Here is a 24,693-nt window from a genome sequence, read left to right as displayed (position 1 = left end):
TAAATGTTATCCTTTGACAACATTTGGGAAATACTGTTTAATGTTGCTGGGTTGCCCTTAGGCTCCCCTTTTAACTTTCTCTGGCTAATCTTGAGAACTACAGTTCCCAAGGGTAGAAAAGATCTTTGTCATTTGTTAGGTGCTTATACAATTAGCAACAACTGTTTCAAAGTGCCCCCAGGGCAACAGGGTGGGGACAGGGAAAGGTAGACTATGAATTACAACAAAGATAAATAATTGAATTAATAGTACAAACACATAATGAGAATAACAGGGTAGACACACCTGCTATGCCTTGTGAGTGTTAAGAATGTATACGTGCAGAGGGAGGGGAGTGGGGGTGGGGTAAGGGGTAGGTGCTGTGGTGCTCATGGTGAAGTGCTCTGGTGAAGTGCCAATACGAGAAGGGAGGGTGAGCCTAAATAAATGCAGTAAATAGACAGCGGCTGGGCTGAGAGATGTGGGGAGTCGGGCCTTGAGGATACGTGAGGGCCCTGCCCATCAGTCGCATTACTGTATGATTAGCAGGGAAGAGAGTAGAAGGAAGAGGTCAAGAGAAAGGCCTTGAGGCTTTTTTGGAACTTAAGGTAGGCCTGCTCAAGAGGGAGGCTATTCCACATGAGGGAGCAGACATTTGGTGCTAGAGGAACGCAGGAATCGAAGGGGAGTATTTGGTCAGGAAGCGTTGAAGATGGTGGTCCCAGCCCCAGATATCCTTGTGGATGATAGAGGGATTTGAATGAAATCTGTGCTGAGACTGGAAGGCCAGTGAAGGCTTTTTGGGGCAGGAGAGATCCCTTTTACATTTTATTAGGTGAAACCAGCTCACCCCCACATTATGTGGAGTGCTGGTGAGATAGTGTTTCCCCTTTTCACACTTCACACTAAAACTGTAACAATTCTGTTACAGGGACAAGCTTATCTTTAATGGCTGGTGGCAGTGATACCTTTTTAATAATTATGTGCACCTTTTCCGCAGGCGGTTTGCACAGCTATGGTAAAAGCACCCAAGGGTGCTAATTTTACCAAAAGGGCCCCAGTCTTATTTTTTTGCCATTTTAGTGTTTCTTGTCCGTCATTCCTTCTCTGGACATCCTGGGCAGGAAATTCCTTTGTGTGATTTCTATCTTCAGCGGTAGTCCCATGGACTCCCTGCCCAGGCTCCAGTCTGTCTGTGAAGGCCCAAAGCAAGGGAGGAGTCCAAATATCCACTGCCCTTTGTCTTCCTCCTTGTCTGAATGGGGACAAATCCCAGTGGGGGGTGGGGGGTGGGGCGTTTTGATGTCCTGATTGGACAACCAGGCCGACCCTTGTTGTAAAATGCAGGGAGAGAATGCAGAAGTGCTGTAGTTCCTGTTAAATACTCCAAACCTGGAAGTTGAAGACACGTCGACCACTGAAACCAAAACTGAAGAGGATGATGAAGGAAAAGCAGCTGACATGATTTCCAGCAATCTGCAAGCCTGTTGTGTAACCTGAGCCTGGTGTAGCCCTTCCTTCCAATTGACATGGGGACTCCAAAAATAACGGCCCGACCCAGAGCCTGGTGAGACCCACTGGACTTAAAAAAGACCTGCATTTTTAGCCATCCCACATCGTGCTGTGACCTTGAGGGGCTGCTTTACCCCAATACCCTGGGACCTCGAGCCATCTGGCGGTGCATGGTATTGCAAATCCCGCTGAAACTTTGCGGGGAACCTGCTGGATCTCCAGAGACACGATTAAAGCCCTAAAGGTCCACTCACCAGAGTGCTGGACCTTTGTAATGACGAGAATCCGACCAGCGATATTAGTTCTTCATCAGTACTGTTTGAAAGGCGCTGAAACCAAAATTAGCCGCTGAATCGAAGGAAATCCATAGCTGACAAAGTCCCCTCCCAAGTACTGCCACAGGAGCCCGCCAAGAATCCTCCCTCTTGTCCCCACGACTGAGGCACAGGAACAAGGGTCTGCTTGGCTGTAGGAAGGAGGAATCCAGCTCGAACACTTTCTTCAAACCAGAGGTAAAGTGGGGGCTTGGGGTACTTAACATATTGCCTTGAGTTGTGCTTTCTCACTTGGGAAATGCACTTGCTTAACTTTTGGATTGATCTCAACTCTGCTTGCCCAGGCCTAACAGCTTGTGTTAAAGTGATTTTCCTGAACTATCTGACTTTGTGAAAGCCTTTATCCAAGAAGAAGTGCATCAGAACTATTGACTTTGTCCATTTGACTTTGGCTGTCCTGGCTCCTTAAAGGCACCCTTCCGAATCTATTGGCTTTTGCATTGCTTGTCCCTTCATAGGTTGTAATTTGTTGAACACTTTCACTGCTGGGAAAGGCTTACCTAGATTTCATTAGAGGATTCAAACTGTCTTCACATTACAAGAAAGTATGTTCTAACCTTTCTGGAAAGTGTATATATAAGGTTGGTTTACTTACCTTAGAAATGTTCTGCCATTCTGAAAAGTGATGTTATTTTACTCCCCTCTGAATTGTCTGTGCCTCTTCGCCAAAAGTAATGCTGTTGGCTTCACTTAACTATTTATTTCAAAAAATGCGTGTACGTTTCCCAACTGGGTCTTGCTGCCCCTTACTTGCTGTTAGCCTGTCCAGAATAAGTCTGCATTAGGTTTTACCGACCTAGAATAACCTTGAATCATTTATGAAGAGTAAAAGTATATGGGTTTTACTTTGAGTTACTGTGTGCAATCCTAAAATAAGTTACAAGTGTTACTGCTTATCTCAGTCTGTGTTTCACTGATCTCAAAAGCACCTGTAATTGAATATTACAGCCTTAGGGTTTACTCGCCTGGTATAAGTATGTGTTATCACAAAAGTAGTTAGAGGTTTTTAATGTACCTAGAATAAGTATTCCGCTATTCACAAAATGTATGTTTAGTTGACTTATGTGATTTCTTGCTGAGCACCACGGTACAACTGTTAGGGTCTACTACCCTGGTATTATTGAATGTAATCAAAGTAACCATTGGTTTTATTCCCAAAGAATAGGTGTGTCCTATACTGAATGTGTATAAAAAGATTTGACTTCCATAGAACTACCGTTAGGGGTTCAAAATAAGGTTAAATATCCTATGGTCTGTTTGCCTTCAAGCATTGTGTTGTTTTTTTTATAATGTATTTGACTTTGACCAGTACTTACCCCAAGACTTAAGTTGGCCTAATTGTATTTAAAATAATACTTTATTTTGTTTAATACTTCTGGTTGTCAGTATTTCTTTCGGTTCATGTGTGTGGTATAGATTCTCTGTACCCGTCTACAGCCCTCTCCCTCCTAAAATAAGCCTGGCTGCTCTGTCTACGCTACCACAAACTCGGGTGGTACAGCCTTATACTAAGAGTGGAGTCTTGTACTGTCTCAGTTGAATGTTTTTGATGAAGTTGGGTAGAACTTCAGAAAAACTGTCCTAACACCCCACCCCCATCTATATTTTAAAATGTACTTACCTAAGAAATTTGAAGAAAAATTAAATTTGAAGATTTCTGAGTAGGTGAAATTGGATTTCGGTGAAATCTACAGTATCTGTATAAGGGAGGCTGGTATCTGACCAGTAGATAAAGTTTTTAATGGCCAGTGTAATCTGCAGACCAATACTGGGCAAAATGTCTTTCAGGACAGATATAGGAATGGGGTCAATTTGGGAAGGGGGAGAGATTTCAACTTAAGTGCTGGCGCCATAATTTCCTCAAAAGAAAATACACGGAACGCAGACCACGAAGGTGCTCACGAGGACGTAAGAACTACATCCACAGAGGCGAGAAAATGGCTTCACAAACTGGGACCATGTTTTCAACAAAATGTTGACAATGACTTTCAAAGAAATTGAGTTCTCTGTACTGGCTCAGAGTTATCTGCAGATAAATAGCAGACCATTTTAAAAAGCTCTTTGGGCTGAACATTTTTCAACCAGATGTGAAAAGTAAGCACGTTTAGCTTTGAAAAAATCGCTTTGATAACCGGACAGCGCAGATCGCAAAGCCATTTTAGCACTAGATTCATATTTCAGTCGCCATTTATACTCTGCTTGTCTACAGAGAAGATGATGTGCACAAAGATGCAGAGTACCGGGATTCAGAAACCCGGGTCTTGGGTTTAGATGATGTAAATGCATGGGTGACCATAAAGGTCAACGGCCAGGCTGCCAGAGTCCTCTAATGCGGTTGAGATACTTTAAAGAAAAGTCTAGACCCTGGTTCAGAGGGATTCCAAAGAGTTAGTATTGAAAATGGCCCACCACCTGAGGACCTAGAGGTAAGTAGTCCTGATGTTTGCTCTGAGTTGCTGGCACTGGAGTCAGGTGAAGGTTTGGTACAATGCTTTACTACTTAAGAGGGCTTTGCTCCTGTTAGTGGCTGCTTGGATGGTGGTGAAATAGTAAGCAGCTTTGGTCTCAGTAATCAAATCCCATGGTTGGTGTGGAGAGATTTGAGATTTCTGAGATCTCCAGGGTTCTGTTTTTTTTGTTGCAAGGGGGTGTAACAAGGGGCAGATGGTTTGGTCTTCGTGTGGTTCAGGGGCACGAGTGTCTACCGGTTTCATAGCAGAGTTGTTGAATAATTCTAGAATGACTGACATTCGCGCTGGTGTGGAAGTCTGCAAAGTTTGATTTTTAGCTTATTGACTGAAGGTTTTGAAGGAGCAGCGCTGATTAAGAGGGTGTGTTAGCCTGACCTTTGTAGGCCGTGGTCAAGTGGGTGATTGACAGTGTGATTGTAATTGGATATTTAGAACACGCCTAATGCACAGAGGTTTCTAAGCGCGGCCCCCATAGATCAAATCAGTATTGCTCCGCATCGTCTTTGTTCCAAGGTGAGCCTGTTGCCCCTGAGCTATCCTCACGTGCAGCGTGGTCGGGAGGGATGGCAGCATGGCCAGACCAGTGCAGTGCAAAAGGCTCTGTGCAGTGGAAAAGGGTCTCTGCAGGCAATGTGTGGAGGAGAGATACAAAGACTAAATCTAGGGTGTTTCCTTTGTTGTGTGTAGGGAGGGCGCTATATGCTTAAAGTCCATGGATCCAGTCGGCGTGGAAAGCGTGCTTAGTGTGTGGTTGTTGGTGTGAGACACTGGGACATTAAAACCTGATGCATATTAGTGCGTGTGAATTTGGCAGAAGAGAGACTCCTATGAGGTAGTCTGTAGATGAGGTGGAAGGTGATGGATCCCTTGTGAGATGCAGCTAATTGACAGGCGAGTGATTCGGAGAAGCATCCTATGAGTGAGGGGATGATGGGCCATGGCAAACCGCTCCTGTGGATGCTTGCCACTCCGCCTTCTGCCCTTCCTGGCCAGTCGGCATGTTGGGTGCCATAGCCTGGGGGTAGGAGGACATCAAAAACATGTGGGGGATAAGCCATGTTTAAGTGATGAAGAGCCTATCAAGGTTGTACGAGATGAGATTTGCATCTCTGCTGCATGAGCAACTGCTGAGCAAGCATTGATCAGCATGGGGGGCTGGCATGTGAGCTGTGGATGTTGGATGGGGCAAAGGGTGATTTTACTTTTTCTTAAATCATATTGCAAGGGTATCTTGACATAACTGCTCAAGGCGCTTCACCAATCGAACCCTAGTGAGGCTCAGGATAGACTGTGGAGGTAGGAGACACATGTTTACGTTTTAGTACTAGTAGCAACTACTTTGTAGGTGAAGAGCAGGACTTGGGTCTGGCCCTCTGCCCTATCAGGCCCGAACAGTTGAGAGATCCTAGTCTTCCGTCCTTTGCTGTGGACGGCCAAGGACTGGTGTAAAAGGTTGAGTGAAGCAGCTGAGTGACGAGACTTGGTCATGTGATCAGGGAGACAGCATTGAGGTTGCTGCTGAATTTGGCTTGGATCCCTTAAGTAGCAGCCTGGAAGGTGTGAAACCTGGTGGTGGGGAGAGCCACCGAGTGGGAGGACTGTGATCAGGAGCCGCCTCAATGCTGTCGGCCTGGAGTCCTTGAGTAGCTTCCTGGACACAGTTTACAGGATGCAACTTCACAGGTTCTGGAACTTCTGGGCCAACGACAACGGCAGAAAAGGATAAGAAGAGGATGACCAGCCACAAAAGATGCTCCCACAAAGACTACAGTGGAGGGGACCTAGGATGGACCAGAATAGCAGATGAGGCAGGGTTTTGGAGTCTCGACATCATTCCAGGCAGCATCAGATTCCAGCACCAATGCAAGACTACCTCAGCAGTAAAACAGGACTGCCAAAGGATGTGCATGGGACTATACCAGCATAGAAGGCCTGACCCAACACAAGTGGAGTCAGCAGTAGCATAGAAGCAGCCCCAGAGGCATCTATCGGAAGCAGAAATCCGAAGCTGGTGATCAGCCCAACTCACGGCATCCAGTCAGTATGGCCAAATGTGGTGCTGAATGTACAGCAACAGTTAAAAATGACCATGAATCCTCAATGGGTGAGTATACCTAAATTTCATAAAATTCCAGTAGCAAGAGAGCTTAGGTACAGGATTTCCCTTAAATACCACCACTCGCAGGTACCTGCCAAAGCCAGCCCACCAACCATGTTGGGGGGGGGGGGGGGGGGGGGGGGGACAAAGAATCCAGAGGACAGACTATCTATTTGGCTAATCAAACTGTCAGTCAACCTAGACCACACCCACAGGATGTGAGATGGCCAGCCATGGATACTAGACTGTTCTAAATCAGTTAAACCCAATATAGAGAATTCCTTGTAGGCTCAGAGCCCACATGTGCAGAATTGCCATTTTAAGTGTCTTGGAGTTGCCTTGTACAAAGGCAGCCCCTAAACAATAACAAAGCGGGATTTTAAAATCTAGGTCGCGGACTGTGAGAAACCTGAAGGTGTCTCACCCGCTAGTCCTGGGGATCTGTCATCCAGGTGGCCAGGACACGGCTATCGCTTTTGGATCAACTTCCTGGGGGTGGACCAGTGCGGGAGGATCACCTGGATGAGGGGTTTTCGGGTAGTGGAAGTGGGACACCGGAGCGTGAGGTGCGGCATCTCCTTCCCTGTAACACCTTTACCTCCAGCCTACCAGGTAGGATACCTAGTAACTCACCACCCCTCCCCCCCCCCCATTCCTGGCACAAACGCATTCTCACAGATAGTTAATCGTGAGCGACAACGGACGAATACCAGAGCCGTATACCTGACATGTCCCTACACCACAGTCAGGCAATTACGGATCATCTTACACACCTTACTTCCATCACACTCTTCCCCCCCCCCCCCCTCACATGGATAAAAGGCGGAGCAAGAAGGCACACTCTGAGAGAGTCGAGACACACGAGGAAACAGCAGTTCCAAGATGGCACTTTAATAAAAGGAGAGACTGCGAGACCGGAGAGGGTTGCAAGGAGGGAAGTACCCTTGACCTGTAAGGACTGTTACTTTCGTGAGCCTTGGAAATTGAGAAACCTAAGATGAGGAATTAAGGATAATCAACCCTGTGCAGTGTGTGGGAGGTATCCAGTGCGCTCCTGTGTAGATAACCAGGGTGGGGAGGAGTGATTGCTGCTGTGGTAATGTCCTTGGCTCCTACAACGAAGCGGCATCAGAAAAGATAGCACAGCCGGTGGGTCGGAGAGACTGAGATCAAATCAGCTTGACAGTTGAACCAAGGTTGCAAGCAGCAACTTTGTATAAAGTGAACAGTGTGCGAGGTGTTTTCTAAGGAGCAACGCAAATAATTGGAAAGCAAAAGCAGTAGCCAAACTTGGTAATTGAACTTTGGAAGGCCAAGAAGAGTTACTATACACAGTGGTCCATCGCCACGTGGGCACTCATTCGAAAGTCTGTTAGGTATCCAACTGATGCTGAGTGTGAGAAAAAGGAATATTAAGATCGAAGTGGTTATGTAGCGGGTCCTAGCCCGGCTGAGGGAGACTAATTGAGTGAATGAAGGGGATCTGAGCCCGGAAGAGGGGGTTCCAGGGTGAACACCCAAATTGACCACAGAAAAAGGAAAGGAGCTTTTGCGTGTTATCCTTTTGGACACCAGGCCATCTGAGTCAAGAGACTTGCCAGAAGTAGAGACTTGGACACAGAAGCTCCAGAACTGTGAAAACCGAACTGTATCCTCGTGCCGCAGAAGCCAAAGTGTGAGCTTTGCTCGAGTGACCCACCTTGCCCCGTGGGGAAGGGAGGCCAACAGCCCAAACATCCTGACTTATTTTGTGAACACTTTTCTTTTTTTGTGAAAATCACCCCACATTATTTGTACATTAGGATTAAGTATTGGTAATAGGATGTTTTGGTATAGGCCCATGTTATTTTGACAAGACTCCACTAGGACTGCATTATTATTTTTTTGATGGTCGTAGCTTACTCCCATCTGTAAATTTAGGTTTAGATGGGCGTTTATCACATCCTTGTGAAAGTTCAATAAACACCCTTTAACTGTGGTCACTTGTCTGTCTTACTGTTGATACCATACCATACCATACCATGCCTTCTTACATAACCAATACTAGGCTACCAATGCAGATAATGGCATGCACCCTGGGTAAAGCCCAAACTAAACTGATGCCACCAGCCTTCTCCCGAAATCTAACGGGCACAAATGGGATCCTTAAGCCTCCCCTAGGAAAGAAATCTTTCGGCAACCTAGGCGGACCATATTATAAGAATGAGCTAAACAGTGCAGTGGCAAGAGGACTTCAGTACAAGTTTCTCTGACCACCGAAGATTCTACTGAGTCAAAAACAAAATTGGTGGCGGGGTGAGCAAAATGTTTAAGGCGTCTAGACTTCCCAAAAATAGAAATTCTCTAAGTCCCTGCCAGATGAATACATTTACCCGAACTGCAAGGTTTTGATGACTGTTCAGTCAAGCACCAACCACTTGTGTTTAGCCACACAGGATGTGTATTGTGGCTACCTGTAGCAGAAAACGAGGCTAACCCAGTTTGAAGCATTTTAGATGGTACAGGGAAGGTGTTAGGCAAGATTGTATGCAGTACCCTTTAGGTGCACTACAACAACCCTGACCTCCTGGCAATAGGAATCCAACCTTTGGTAGAAGTCTGTAATACACAGGTTGGTAGTGTGGTCGAGAAGCCAGGCTTATCTCAAGAGGGGTCAATGTGAGCTGTAGGGGAGTTACACAAAGATTCACAGTGACAAGTATTCAAATAAACACTTACACACAAGGTTTCTTGATTAAAAAATTATTAATTTATTTAACAGGTCAGTTTGAATAAGCAGTCTTCAGAAGGGAGCAATATAAAGCAACACACAAATATAATTCAAAATACACTAATTTTCTGAATCAGCAAATACCCATTTGTGATGGCCCACAAACACTACCTACACCCTCAGGTGACTTCAATAGTTAAGGTGCTGGGGACATTAATATATCACTATTGTATTTAGAATATTATTGAGAGGCGTTTCAGAATAAGACACGTGTTCACAAAATTATTCATCAGGTAAGTACTTTAAAAAAACAAAACAATGCAAAGTCAGTTAACTTTCCTTTAAGGAAGGCAAAAACACACAAGCAGAGGGGAGAAGAGTCATTCAGGGAGCCAGGCCAGCCAATGTTAAGTTAGAAAAAGTCTAGGTGAACTGAAGCACTTCTTGCAGGTAAGTAAGTCTTTGCACAATGTTTTAGAAGTCTGTCGAAAAAGAAGAAATCAAAGTAGGGCTGCAAGCTGATTAGGGTTGTGAGGTAACGAAGCTGTTAGCAACTCTACAGAATTAACCAAGGCATGTCTCCAATGAGGACAACTGAGGTTACACAACAAGAGGTAAGTTCTTAGAATGTACAGTACCTTTAAATTGAAGAAAAGTGCAGCAGATGGCTTCTGTTCCTGTGCAGCTCTGCAGATCGTGGTGTTCCTGGGCCTCCGTCGTGGGGACAAGAGGGAGGACTTCTGGGGACTCCTGCACTGCAATGGGACAGTCACCGACTGAAACCGGCAATCTTCAAACAAGTGTTTCAGCTCCGCGGGTCTACCACAAAGAGCAACACCGTAGTTCCTGGCTGTCGCGATGGGCTTTCCTTGCATCTGGGGTCCAGCACTCTGTTAAGGTGGCTCAGGCTCAGTCAGTCCTGCTTCCTGGGAGTCTGGAGGATCTTCCTGGCGCTCTTGGCCAGCTTAAAAGCAACACACACAATCTGGTGTTACACTCCCTGGCTATTCGATTCCAGCCGCGACTGCAGTGGAATTTCAACCAACTTCGAGGGGATGGCCAGGTGGCTTACTTTGGAGTTTATTGGTCCCACCAACTCAAGGGGAGAAGTCGTCCTTGTGGGGCTTCTGTCTATACGAATTCTGAGCTTTAGCACAGCAGCAGGGCTTCACCAGGCAAACCAATGGTCCAGGAGTTGCAGCAGGCGTCTCTTCCAAGTTCTTCTTCGGATTCCTTCGTCCAGTGTCCACTCTGCCTTCCAAGCTTAAAAGCCTTGCCTTTTATGCAGGTTTCTCCCATTCATTCCAGCTGTCAGTCACCCAGCAGAGGGGCTGTCCTTACCGGACAGCCATCCGGCCAATCACCTAAGAGTGCATTCCTGTCTCCTAGGATACTAAGCACAGGGAGGTTCAGGCACTGCCTTCGCTTCCTGCCCCCCCCAGACACCCTGGAGCCAGAGGCAGGCTTCACTCGTGAATCCCGCCAAAGGCAAAATGGACAAAGGGACCAAACCTGGTTTGGCGCGCAGAGTACATTTCAAGAAAAACCTTTCCACAAAGAAATGGCAAAAAAAGAAGACCGGGCCATTTTGACAAAAATGGCACCCATGGGTGCTTTACTGCAGCTGGAAACGCAGCCCGTGGTAAAAGCACACCACGCTAGTTAAAAGTAAACCACTGCCACCAGCCATTCACCGAGGAAAGGGTAACGTAACATTTTTTACATGAGAAACTAGACAAAGGGGATACTAAACCCCTCCAGCACCCTATTGTAAGATAGTGTGTGCTTGGTCTAGAAAGTTACACATGTAAGCGAAGTCAATTTCACTTCACTGCTCTTGGAAACAGTAGTTTATCCAGGAGAAGGTATTTAAGCCTTTGGGAAAACTGAAAGACTTCCCTGTGCCACTGCACTGAAGGTGCTGTGTGACACAATGTAAAAGATGATGCCTATGGAGTTTGTCAGACTCCACAACCGAAAGAAACAGTGTTGAAAATCACATTAAAATACATGAGAGAGTGTGGAAAGGGTCTCGCTCTCTCCAGGTTAAAAGTTAAAAAGTCCTAGAGTCCAGAAAAAATACTGGAGAGGAATTGGCACATTTTTGAGAATTCTCCCTAACAGAAGACATCAGTGAGCCCACTACCGCACAACGTCCATTTTAGGCCTGCCACGTGGTCCTCCACACATAAAAATGGATGGAACAAAACAAAATGCAACCTAAAAAAATGAGCATCCTGATGGCTACCATATTGTTACATTGGGTGACTTGTGCAGTAACATTGTTGCTCTCCTGGTGATGCCAAAACTAAATTACAGCTTCCTCCAGTTTACTGTGCTACTCTTGCAGAGTGATACCACATGTGACTGAAATAGCGGCGGGGGCTTAAAAAGCACCCCTGTCCTGGTATCCATGTATGGTCTACTAGTGAAGAACATCACAAAAAAGGGTTGCAGTGGCAGGGGGAATTCTCTGGCCACAAAAGTAGTTTAAAAAAACATGGCAGCCAGCAGAAAAAGAAAGCAACAAGTTTAGGAGGCCCAAAAATAGGATCCAGAGAATCTCAAAAATTGAATTCTGCCCCAACACAGTTAATCACTCATAGATGTTATGTGGTTTAGCCTGAAAGTCCTTGTAAGCTGTTTTAACCAATGCACCTACTATTCAATGTGACCATTTTCTCCAGCTCCTCTTCATTGTTGTTGCTTCTCACTGTCAATTTACAATTAATTTTGTGGTGAGCAGTATTTCCAATCAATGGCTGCTTTTGAATGCCTCCACTACCCAAATCATTCATCGTGCACAACATCCCTGTGGGATAAACTCCCTTTTACAGAACCAGTAACTGGCTACAGGCTAGCTTTTTTTTCAAACTGCTATGAGAAGTAGTTTCTTATCAAGACACTGGTATTATGGCATCCCACATGTTAAGAATTGAAAAGGTTCATATAGACTGGGAGCAACCGTTGGCTTAAAAGTAACTATTTTCGCTTATACTGTGAGTGCCACTGGAGCTTCCATGTATTTCAAATTACAAGCGCCATTTCCCAAGAAACTGCATTCCTTTTTGTTTACAAAATGAGCTTCTGAGTAGACCCTTCTAGCATTTCAAGATGACCATCAGTTGTACACAGTTCACTGCAGCGTGCATGTTTGCTATATTAGCAGGTTGAACATGGTTACTGTAGCAATCACGTCCCAGTCGGGGGACCTACATGGTCTGTAATGGCCCGCCCACCAGCCTGAGCATAGGCACGGCCTCAGTGAGGACTGGGCTGTTACCAGTTATGTATGCACCACAGACTCTGGTATGATGTGAATTCTCACCCCGAGGTCAAATAGTTAAAAAAAAAAAATAATAATAATAATTCTCGGGAAGCATTTTCTGCTGGAAAGAGGGGGTTGGGGAAAGCGAGCGGGATCTGTTTAGGCGTGGGGGGGAGGTGCAGGGACATAATTTGCCTCCCCACAATCAAGATGGCACCACCCCGTGAAGGGCATTGGTTGGCTGGAAAGAGCAGGCAGTACACACTATTCTCCAGCATGGGGTCTGGCATGGATTCACATGCTCATGAATATTCCCCGTCGTCAGGCTGGGAATCCTCGGTAAAGAAAAAACCAGTATCAGTTTCGTTTCTGATCTGTCTTTCGTAGCAATAACCAATCACTGGTCTCTGCGTCATACTGACCACAGCCAATGACTGCCCTCTACCTAAGCACCGCCTCTGGCAGCCATCTTCAGATTTTTACCGCACGTTCATGTGTTGGGATCCTCGTGCTATTGCTCTCGAGCGTTAGTGCTATTTTTTCGCGCTTTTTTCACAAAAACTTCGATTCTTCGGTCAAAGAGCCTCAAGCTCCACCGATACTACATCCGATCTACGGGGACCCGTGTCGGATTCATCTGTGCCCCTCAAGGGTGAAGATTTCGTCGAGCTACGCTTCGGAGGACTCCAGAAGCTTCTCAGGCCCGGTCTCGGAGATGGCCCAGGAGAAGGGAAGCTCGACGCCCGGAAAGCTGTTCAGGGTCTGCCCTGGATGCCAGCTGCAGAACGTCTTTAAGGAGGACGAACACTCTTTCTGCCTTTACTGCCTTCATGAGGACAAAACGCACGTGGAGAAGGACTGTGCGTTTTGCGGCGACATGTCGGAACGGACCATGAAGGACCGTCATCAACGTCTCGCCAACTGGCTGCAGGGTAAGAGCCCGTCTGGCGAGAAGAAGAAGAAATCCGAGCGGTCTTCTAAGACCTTTGAGGGCGCCCTGGCGACGGGGGCCCAACATAAGGCCAAGCACCGCGAGTCCGCTGGCACCGGGAGCGCCGAACGGTCGGGCTCTACGGGCGCCAGGCAGGGCGCACCCTCCCCGGCACCATCAACCACGAGCCAACGCTCTGGGTCGGGTAAGAGGAAGGCCGAGCACCCGGCGAAGCTCCTGGAGAGGCCCCGGTCGAGCTCGAAGGCAGAGGAGGAGCGTGGCAGTGCCCCCTCCCTCAAGGACAAGGCGGTGAGCGCACCTAGGGTGGTGAAGGCCTTGATCCATCCGACCAAGCCCTCTATCGAAACGGTCGCGGCGGCCCTGGCCCAGCCTGTGGAGGCTACTCCAGTGGTGGCGACCTCAGGGCCCAGAATCTCCCTGCCTCCTCGGAGGGAGTCTTCTTTTATGCCCATCGATAGGACCCCCGTGAAAACCTCCGTGGAGAAGAAGGGGGGGCAGGGCGTCGTCGTAGATTCGGCCTCAACCTCAGAAGAAGAGCTGGTCGAGGTCTTAAGCCACGGCCTAGGCGTGGAACAAGACCAGCCCGTCGGAATGGGTGCCGACGCAGGCGACGACGACGACATCGTCGAGGATGCCGACGGGGCCCCTGCTCGCCCGTCGGATTCCCCTCTGCCAGCGCCGCGAGACAACTCGGCGGCCATTTTGTTGGCCATACAGTCCTTATGCACTGAGATAAGGACGAGGCTACCGTTACCGACGGAGGAACCTCTCCCGTCGGGGGATCCAGAACCGGGACCTTCTGGTGTTCCCCCTGCCAAGAAAAGAAGGATCCATCCTCCACCTCCTTTTCAACCGTCGCGCCCCGTCCAGCCCTCCTCCCCGTCCACCCGAGGGGATGATACGGGGACTGACACGGCAGCGACGGGTACGGACGACGAGGCATACGACGAGGATTTTCCGTCGTCGCCCCCCACCAGGGCTTCTCCGCCCGACGAGATCGGATCCTTCCATTCCATGATCTCCAGGGCTTCCGAGCTTTTTCAACTCTGCCCCGAGGAGAAGAAAAAGGAAGGCTTCCTTTATCAGCGGCGCGAGGCCAAGAGGAAGACGGTCCTCGCAGTGCCTCTGTTGGACGACATTTGGGATGAGGGTCTTTCCCTCCTCAAGAACCCTTCCACGACGCCAGCTAGAAGAGACCGGTACGAGAAGAAGTACCGGGTCCCGGACACGGCCCCCCTATGCCTCCGGGCGCAGCCTACCCCGGACTCCGTCGTCTCCGCGGCGGCCAGGAAGAAAGCGGGGGGGGGTGCGGCCTCCACATCGACTTCCCCGCCGGACGGCGAGGGAAAGAAATTGGATGCTATGGGACGTAGAGTCATCTCGTCGGCAGCGACGACGATTAAAGCGGCCAACGCCTTGGCTATCGTGGCCCGCTACGACAGGGAGCTCTGGTACAAGATGGCTCCCCTGCTGGATTTTCTGCCGGACGACAAGAGGGCTGAGGCCCTTGAGATCCTCCAGGAAGGTGAAGTGGCTTCGGACCACGCCATCACCGTGGCGACGGACATCGCCGACGCGGGGTTCCGCCAGCTAGGCAACGGCGTTTGCCTTCGACGTCGTGGATGGCTCAAAGCTACGGATTTTCGGCAGGACGTCCAGACCAGAGTCCTGGACATGCCCTTCGACGGGAATAACCTGTTTGGGAAGACGGTGGACGATTCCCTCCAGGCCATCAAGGCGGATACTGAGACGGCCCGGGCCCTGGGAGTCCTGCAGCAACGACGGACGCCCTTTCGGAGCGGCGGAGGCAAGGGCGCCTCCAAAGGTTCCGGTGGCGGTTTCGCTTCCTACCGTCAAGCGGCCCGCTCGTCGTCGCAAGAGGCCTACAGAGGACGAGGCAAGTCTAGCGGACCCCGCCGTCGTCGCCAAGGAGGTCAAGGCGGCAAGGCCGCGTCCAAGCAGGATTGAACCGGCCGTGGGGTCGGGCCCCCACCGAAGCACCCCGGTGGGAGGCCGGCTGGCGGGCTTCGTCAGCGTGTGGGAGTCCATCTCCACCGACCGTTGGGTGCTGGATGCCCTGGCCCGGGGCCACGCGCTCGAGTTTCAAAGAAGGTGCCCGCGCGTCCCCCCCGTGGCCAGGAGAGAACTTCACGTCCCTCAACTTCTCCTGGAGGTAAAGGCGATGCTCAGAAAGGGCGCCATCGAACTCGTCCCAAAGAGGCTTCGGGGCTCCGGAGTCTACTCGCGATACTTCCTCGTGAAGAAGAAGACGAGAGGATGGCGCCCCATCCTAGACCTGCGACGGCTGAACAAGTTCATCAAGGCGCAGAAGTTCAGGATGGTCACCTTACAGCACGTCCTGGGTCAACTGGAGGAAGGAGACTTCCTGTCGTCGTTGGATTTGGAGGATGCCTACTTCCACATTCCAATCCTAAAGGGGCACCGAAAATTCCTCAGGTTCGTGGTCCAAGGGCGGCATTACCAGTTCAAAGCCCTTCCCTTCGGACTGCGGTCGGCACCCAGGGTATTCACCAAGTGCCTCGCACCGGTGGCGGCGCAGCTGCGCCGCGAGGGGATTCACGTCTACCCCTACCTGGACGACTGGCTCATCCGCGCCAAGACGAAGGAGCTCGCCGTGGTCCACACGGCAAGGACCGTCCAACTCCTCACGGACCTGGGATTCTCCGTGAACTACACCAAATCCCACCTGGTGCCCGCGCAAGTCGCACTGTTTCTGGGAGCGAGGCTCGACACAGTGTCCCTTCTGGCCTCCCCGTCGGAGGAGAGGACCAGGACCATCTTGGGCAAGGTGCAACGGATGCTGGTGGCCGACGCGGCCAAAGTGAGATCCATCAAGTCCCTCCTCGGGATGATGTCTTCCTGCATCTACCTCATTCCCATGTGCAGGCTCCGGATGCGCCCGTTGCAAGAATTCCTGGATGCGCGCTGGATCCAGACGACGGGCAGCTTCGAGGAAAGGATCAAGCTCGACGAGAGTTTCCGGCGAGCGATACGGTGGTGGGGCACCCGCGCGCATCTGACGGCGGGCATGGACTTCCAGACCCCAGCCCACCAGGAGACTGTGACCACGGATGCCTCCCTGGAAGGGTGGGGAGCGCACACCGAAAATCTGCACGCGAGGGGACTCTGGCTCCCGACGGAGAAGTCCCTGCATATCAACGTCCTGGAGCTCCGTGCAGTGTTTTGGGCCCTCAGGTCCTTCCTTCCGTCCCTGAAGGGCAAGGTGGTGAGGATCTTCACCGACAACACCACCACCATGTTTTACATCAGGAAACAGGGCGGAACCAGGTCCCCAGCGCTGTCCAAGGAGGCGCAGGACCTGTGGCATTGGGCCGTCGCCCAAGGGATTTTTCTGGTGCCGTTTCATCTGGCAGGGATAAAAAACACCATCGCCGACTCACTCAGCAGGGAGCTGCGCTCGTGCCACGAGTGGGAACTACGGCAGGATCTAGTGGATCGCCTCTTCCGACGGTGGGGCACACCCCAGATCGACCTGTTCGCGACGGCGACGAACACCAAGTGCCGGAGGTTCGCCAGCAGGTTTCCCCAGACGAGGAGCATGGGCGATGCTTTCTCGTTCCCCTGGGAGGGCCTGTTCCTCTACGCGTTCCCTCCCTTGCCTCTGCTAATCCGGCTCGTCAACCAGCTCAAGAGGTCACGGTGCAGGATGATCCTCGTCGCACCTGCGTGGCCGAGGCAGATATGGTTCCCGGACCTTCTGGACTTGTCAGCGTCCCCGCCGATCAAGCTGCCGGCGGACGCAGACCTACTCTCCAGGGAAGGAGGCGCCATCCTCCACCACGACCCGAAGTCGCTGAACTTGCAGGCCTGGCTCCTGCAGCGCTAGAGTTTGGAGGATACGACATACCGGCCGATTGCAGAGAGGTTCTTGCAAAGGCCAGGGCGTCCTCGACTCTTAAATGCTACGGACACAAATGGAAGAGGTTCTCTATCTGGTGCCACGCACAGAAGATTAACCCTCTACGGATTACGGCTCCCCAAGTACTGCCGTACCTGCTGACGCTGGCCAAAGCTGGACTGGCACACGCGTCCATCAAGATTCATCTTGCTGCGATCTCCCGATACACCAGAACCACGGGGCGGACGTCCTTGTGGTCTCATCGTCTGGTGAAAGAGTTCATGAAGGGACTTTTCAGATCGTTCCCGCCGGTGAAGGCTCCGGCCCCGGCGTGGGAGCTCAACGTGGTGCTGACCAAGCTCATGGGACCTCCGTTCGAGCCTCTGCACTCGGCCCCGTTGAAGTTTCTATCGTGGAAGACAGCTTTTCTCGTGGCCATCACCTCCGCACGACGAGTGGGTGAGATCCAGGCCCTTTCCTGCAAGGCCCCGTACTTGACTTTCCACGACACGAGGGTAGTGCTCAGGACGCACCCCTCCTTCATGCCCAAGGTACCGTCGGACTTCCATCTCAACGAACCCTTGGTGTTACCTGTGTTCTTCCCGTCGCCTTCGTCGCCGGCTGAGAGGACTTTGCACTCGCTGGATGTAGCTAGAGCGCTGAAGTTCTACGTGGATCGCACGAAGGGTTTTCGGAAGACGTCACAACTCTTTGTGAACTTTGGACCTGTCAATCAGGGGAAGGCTCTCTCGAAGGCTTCCATCTCCAGATGGCTCTCCGGCTGTATCATGTACTGTCACCGGTTGGCAAACCGACCGCTGCCTGGCCGTCCGAGAGCCCATTCCACCAGAGCGATCGCAGCTACCACGGCGTTCCTATCTGGTGTGCCCCTGCTGGACATATGCAGGGCTGCTACGTGGAGGTCGACGCACACCTTCACGAAATTCTACTGCGTCGACCGGGATTCCAGGGAGGAGTCCAGGGTCGGCCAAGCAGTGCTGCGCAACCTGTTCGCCTGAGGTGAGCCTGGTGAGGAGGTAAGATGCTTAATGTTGAGTTGATGTGATGCTTAATGTTGAGCCTTTGCCACCTCCCGTGGTTGTGCATGTGTGTACTGCTATGTATTCTTTATTCATGAGCATGTGAATCCATGCCAGACCCCATGCTGGAGAAGGAACAAGTTACTTACCTGTAACTGTTGTTCTCCAGCATGGGTCTGGCATGGATTCACATGCGAACCCTCCTGCCTACCCCTCTGCGGCTCTTCACTTGGTCATACTGCCACTTCACGTGCTTCCAAATCTGAAGATGGCTGCCAGAGGCGGTGCTTAGGTAGAGGGCAGTCATTGGCTGTGGTCAGTATGACGCAGAGACCAGTGATTGGTTATTGCTACGAAAGACAGATCAGAAACGAAACTGATACTGGTTTTTTCTTTACCGAGGATTCCCAGCCTGACGACGGGGAATATTCATGAGCATGTGAATCCATGCCAGACCCATGCTGGAGAACAACAGTTACAGGTAAGTAACTTGTTCCTTCTCTCCTGCTTTTCCAGCCACCGGATTGGCTGAGGGCCCTTCTCCGGGTGTGAATGGCATTTATATAACAAGGAAAAATCTTTTTTTTTCCGTCCAGTTATAGTTTGTACCAAAACTACTATTCAAGTGCCTGAAATGATTGGGTTTACATAAAGTTGTAAGAGGTATAAAAAAGCATGGACTTTTTTATTTTTACAGTGGAAATTTAAAATTGGACAATGTTGTCTTGCGCCTGTGTATCATGGTTGAGCGAAGTATTTTTGCAATGTAAGATGTTCTTATTTTTAGTTTTAACTATTTGGTGGCGCTTGCGCCACCTACAAGCCAAACGTATTGCATTAGAGTACAGCTAGGGAGAAATGGCATATGAGGGACACAAAGCTTGAAAGTTTTTGGTTATTTGCCCACCTATTGTCTGCCTATGACCATGCTAATCTATATGGCCATTCACACCCAATTCTTGCATCTCCACATGGAAACGCTTTCAGCTGACTTTAAAGAAGCCTTACCATCAAACTTTGCATCCAAGTGCTTGCTAGTGTTATTTCAAAGCAATTTTCGAGAGGTAATGGCTAAAGTCCCCACCACCCACCTGAGGAGCGGGATCTCCAGGTCACGTCCCTGCAGGAGCAGCGGACCCACGGAGGAAACCACCTGATCAGCTATATTTATCACGAACTATGGTAAGCGCTGATGCCCCTGCACAACTTTTTCAAAAATTGCTATCATAGCCCCCACATTACTGCATGCGAGCATTTATTGAATCCGGATACCGAAAAAGCCCATATCTGCACAATCTTGCCTTGAAAGGCTAAAGTGAGCCCTTTGCCGCCATTAAGGTACACAAGGTACCCAGTAGCTCCAAGATGGCAGACAGTTTGGGGGCAGCAGCCCCCTCTGCCTAACCAGGCCATCAGCAGCCTGCCAATTGGCTACCTGGCCTATCTCCTTCCCCATTGGCCGCCGGCAGGCGAAGCCAGCCCACTCCCTCCAAGGCCCATGGGAGACCAGGCCATCACCTGTTTTGAGCCTGTTTTTGCTCTGCCTGCCGTCTGCCAGCCCCACTGGCTCTCGCACCAGACCTCTTCAAAGGTAACACTTCACCTCCTGCCAGCCACCCCTCTCTTTACTGGTTGGCTAACATTTCCACCCCATGCCTTCAAGTGCCAGCAGCCTTCATGTGTTATTACCCAATTGAAGCCAGTTTACTTTGTTTTATCACCTGCACTTGCCAGCCCACCATATGGAAAAACTGTACTTTAGGCAAATCTGTGAATGTTGCATCTAGACAGACCCCTGCTGCCATATTGGCTCCTACCTGCCTGCAGTGTTTTTGCCTAAATTGTGAATATTGCACCTAGACAGACCTTTGCTGCCATATTGGCTCTTACCTGCCTGCACAGTGCTTTTAGCCTAAACTGTGATTGTTGACCATAGTCAGACCCTGCGGCCATATCACGTGTGCCCGTACCCACCTGCCCGGCTTTCGAACATCTACTTTAGAATGTACCTACCAGGCACCTTCTCAGCATTGCTGAGAGTAATTATCTACCTCATCCACCTCAGCCACCCCATCCATACCTCTAGCTCTGCTTCCGTAGGCACCACTCCCCCACTCAAGATGCACCTTTCTACACCATGCAGCCTCGCTGCTAGAAACACCAATTTACGTGCTAGACTACCCAAATTATATGAGCCCCGAGCCAGGGATTCCAACCAGTCAAATTTGACTAACCGAACCCTACCTATACACTTGGTCCCTCCCACGGACACACACAAGCACAGTCTAACCAATACTAAGCACAAGGTTCAAAACTTAACTACCACTTGTACTAAAGTCAAATCCACCACCTGTCTCATAAGAGGCGCCTTAATCAACGCGCGATCTGTAGTAGCCCATGCCACAGACATAGCAGACCTCATTCTAGCAGAAGAACTAGACGTCCTAGCCATCACTGAGTCCTGGCTCCATGCAGCCGCTGGCCCTGCTCTCACTAGCCATCCCCGATGACTGCACCATCCTCCGAGCGGACAGAACAGAATCCAGAGGTGGAGGCCTCGTAATAATTGTCAAAACACACCTTAACATGAGACTTGACACCGCTAACCACCTCCCATCTTGCGAATCCCTCACAGCTAAACGTTGGGCGACCCTTGCCCTGCACAAATCATTAAAGATGCAGCAAGAGACCTCTCCCCATTCATCACCAAACTTATTAATGCTGTCTCTTTATCGGGTACCATTCCCAACAACCTTAAAAAATCCTGGGTCCTCCCTCTACTAGAAAAAACCCTCCCTAGACATGACGATACCCACCAACTACAGACCCATCACCACCGTCCCCTTCCTGCTCAAAATATTAGATAAGACAGCCTACCAACAAATACAAAATTATCTTCAGCAAACCACCTCCTGGGAATCCGGCAATCAGGCTTCAGACCCCAACATGGGACAGAGACGGCTCTCGTTGACCTGAAGGCCCAAATCGATACTCTGAGAGACAATGGGAAAACAGCTCTGTTGCTCCTTCTAGACCTCTCCGCAGCATTCGATCTAGTTGATCACAAAATTCTGTGTAATCACCTAGACTTGGCTGCCCATTTCTCTCAAGAAGCCATCAGCTGGATTGAGTCATTCTGAGCAACAGATCTATGCGTGTCTTCTCCACCTCAGCCTCCGCCGACCCCATCACTTGCGGGGTCCCTCAGGGTTCATGCGTCTCCCCTACACTCTACAACGTGTTCACGAAAGCCCCTGTTTGATGATCTGGACGGTCTGGGTATCACCTACACTAACTATGCTGATGATACCCAGATCCTCATCCCGTTGACGGGGGATTACAATAAGGATTTTGCCTTAGTGAACAGGGTGTAACTCATCCAGGCATGGATGGCCTCCCACAGTCTATGCCTGAATGATAAGACTGAACTCATTATCCTTGGATCCACCCCCAATCTCAACAAACTGGACCACAACTACTCGAGCTTCATCATTGACGGCAACCCCATCAAGGTAGCTAAGGTAGTGAAAAAACTAGGAATCTACATAGACTCCGCCCTTTCCTTCCATAAACAGGTTAGCTCTATGGCCTCTTCCACAGCCTACATATGTAAGCTTATAAGAGCAGCCAAACCTTTCCTATCCACCCAGAATTGCATTACCCTAGCCAGACCCCTCGTTTTGTCAAAACTCGACTATTGTAACGCCCTGTATGTTGGAGCCAACAGATTACTAACAAAATTCAGACTCTGCAAAATAATGCTCTCAGAGCAGCGCTCAGCATTCCCAAGAGAGCACACATCTCCAACATCAGGAGGTCTCATAACTGGCTCCCCACTTCTGACAAAATCTGGCTCAAAGTAGCCTCCATAACATACACAAATGTCTCAGCAACGCAGCCCCCCGCTACTTAGCCGACAGAATAATAAGATACACCGCCAACAGGCCCACCAGAACATCCAATGCCAACTTGCTCACAGTTCCCAGGTTCATTCGATCCAAAATGGGCGGTAACAGCTTCCAGGTGAAAGCAGCCCAACACTGGAACTCCCTACCTCTCACCCTAAGGTCACCCCAAACATACCCCTTCTTTAGACGCAACTACATTCAGTGGTTAAAGAATAACGACCAATAACTGACTTGCCTTGGCATTCTATGCTTCTATGTAAATATGTACATTTGTAAACTGTATATCGCAACTGTATGAACCTATGCATTCACTGTAAATCACTGTACAGCACTGTAACTAAGCTGAGAATAACCTTACTGATCCTGCGCCCTCATACCCTCGGGTCCGGCGCGCAATATAAATGAATAAACTAAACTAAATTGGTGCTGTAAACAAGCTACTGGTGTAATAGGAATGTCTAAACCAGGTCTGCTTTCAGCCACTCTATTTACAAGCACTGTGCCCTTCACTGAAGCCCTGTTAAAAACTAGCATTGGCAAAGCCAACAGTTTTGGCTTGTGTTGAAGTACTAAGAATTTTGCACCTGCTACCATCACTGGCCAATTAATACTGCTGCAGCAGCAGTTCCTGGTAATTGCCATTCCCATGCCCACACAAAAGTGCAAACTGTTGGCATTTCTAATGCTTGTATAACTGTGCTGTCCTGTTTTTCTGGAATGCAATTCTCCTCCATAAGTGTATCTTCTAAATAGCTATGGCATGTGTTTTTCATTTTGTACTTGTAGGCTTTCCTTGTTGCTGTTGTAGTGCCAGATCCAGACACATTACCTGCCTGGGCAAAGAAGAGGAAATTTGAAGGCTCATATGAAGAATTATGTAAAAACAAGGTAGTAAAGTTTTGCAACATCAAATGGACCATAATTTATGTAAAATACTGATATTATGCTACAATACAATGTGTTCTGGCAGTGGGACGTCTAGTTCTCGCTTGCTGTTGGCCAGTCACACCCGTTCATGTTATGTGTTTTCAGTTTTAGATGACACTTGTCTGGGATTATGCCTGTGGGCACCTTTCCCACTTGGACGATTAACAGTAGTGAAACTACATAATTTGAAAAACCTTTCATTCTTCAACCCTATTTTCACCCTGGCTGTTTATTTTAACAGGATGTCAAACAGGCAATTCTAGAAGATTTAGTGAGGCTTGGAAAAGAAGCTGGATTAAAAACATTTGAACAGGTAACTTTTGTTGATAGATTGATAGACCTTACTTAAATAGGCTGTGCATACAATGTTAAATCTTGTTTCACAATCTTCATCAATGTTGTTGGCATCGGTTTTGATATTTAAAGGTGTACAGTTGCAATAACCAGGATCAGTTTCTTAAAACCAAGCATACTTCCAGAGGTTTCTGGGAGCAGCTCAAAATTCATTTTTCAGAAAAGCTTTGAGCACTAATACAATCAGTGGGAATACGGCCACCTCTCTGCAGGAGCCAGGCCACACTTCTCACTTTGAAATATTGGGTATTTCATGAAACGTCGCTGCCAGATCCAGAAAATAGGTCTGTGACCAGCATGTCTTCCAATCCCTTATGGGATCTCTTACTGAATTAATGGATGGCCACCTGATTTCCCAACTAAATTGTGATTATAAGAAAAGTTTAGCGTTTTATAGAAACCCAAAATAATAAAAAATTGAGTATATGGTACGAAAAGCAGACCTTTTTTGTTTTTCTGGAAGTGTAAGCATTTATTAAACCTTGTTTTGTTAGGTCAATCCTGTCTCACGTGGGGGTGTTTTGAGATCGATATCCGGATTGTTTTTGAAGCAAAGTTGAAATGTGATTTTCCTACACTAGTGTTAAGTCACTTAAATTGTACATCTATTCTTGTAATTGTATATTTGAATCTACTAATGCATAGGCAATAAGCATACCAACAAAATGCTTTTTGTTTAGATCCCAACCTAAGGTCAAGGGATATCCATTGTTTTTTAGTTTTTAGTGATTACGACATAATCAATAGGTTCAATTGATTACACCGCAAAGTACCATATTCCTTTGGCCTTGCAAACCATCCCTTTGCTCCCACTCTTTATTTACACTCTACCCAACTTTTATTTTTCAAAATCATCTTGAATATTTGAGAGCCTGATTCCTATGTAGGCGCAGGGTGAGACCTTGCAGTTTGAAACGCGGACCTAGTAGTGCACCAGTTCGAAAGTCCATAACCTGCTGAATTAAAGATCCATCATAAAGTCTGTTGCTTTATATAAATATATATCCTAAGGAGACATACAAACCGTTATTCCAACTTCTTTTTTTTTTCTTCTCTATTCTGAGAAGTGCAGAGAATATTGATGGCATTGAGAACATGAAACCTATTTTTTGCTGGGACCTTTGCCCTTTTACAGTGATAAAGGAATGCGTTTCATGAGTTGGCTTTAGTACCCGCTGAAATGTTCCCAATGAGATCAAAAAGGAATGGGTCACCCTAGCAATCGACAGAGTACCCGGCCCCTTCTGATGATGATTCGA

The 24,693-nt window shown here is 48.8% G+C and overlaps 1 protein-coding gene across 6 annotated transcripts in view; it reads left to right on the top strand.

Annotated features, from left to right (window-relative positions):
- Positions 1-24,693, top strand: part of ACSL1 (acyl-CoA synthetase long chain family member 1) — an 877,045-nt gene that overhangs the window by 815,828 nt on the left and 36,524 nt on the right. For all 6 annotated transcript variants that reach the window (XM_069631504.1, XM_069631500.1, XM_069631503.1 and 3 more), the window contains 2 exons: positions 22,940-23,041; positions 23,322-23,393. In XM_069631504.1, the coding sequence (XP_069487605.1) occupies positions 22,940-23,041; positions 23,322-23,393 (174 nt within the window). The remainder of the gene's footprint in view (positions 1-22,939; positions 23,042-23,321; positions 23,394-24,693) is intronic.

The sequence above is a fragment of the Ambystoma mexicanum genome, chromosome 6q (genome assembly GCF_040938575.1).
Source record: "Ambystoma mexicanum isolate Mex_15411 chromosome 6q, UKY_AmexF1_1, whole genome shotgun sequence".
In the NCBI taxonomy this organism is placed as follows: domain Eukaryota; kingdom Metazoa; phylum Chordata; class Amphibia; order Caudata; family Ambystomatidae; genus Ambystoma; species Ambystoma mexicanum.
The sequence above is the reverse complement of the archived record's forward strand: the minus strand, read 5'-3'. Positions and strand labels throughout refer to the sequence as shown.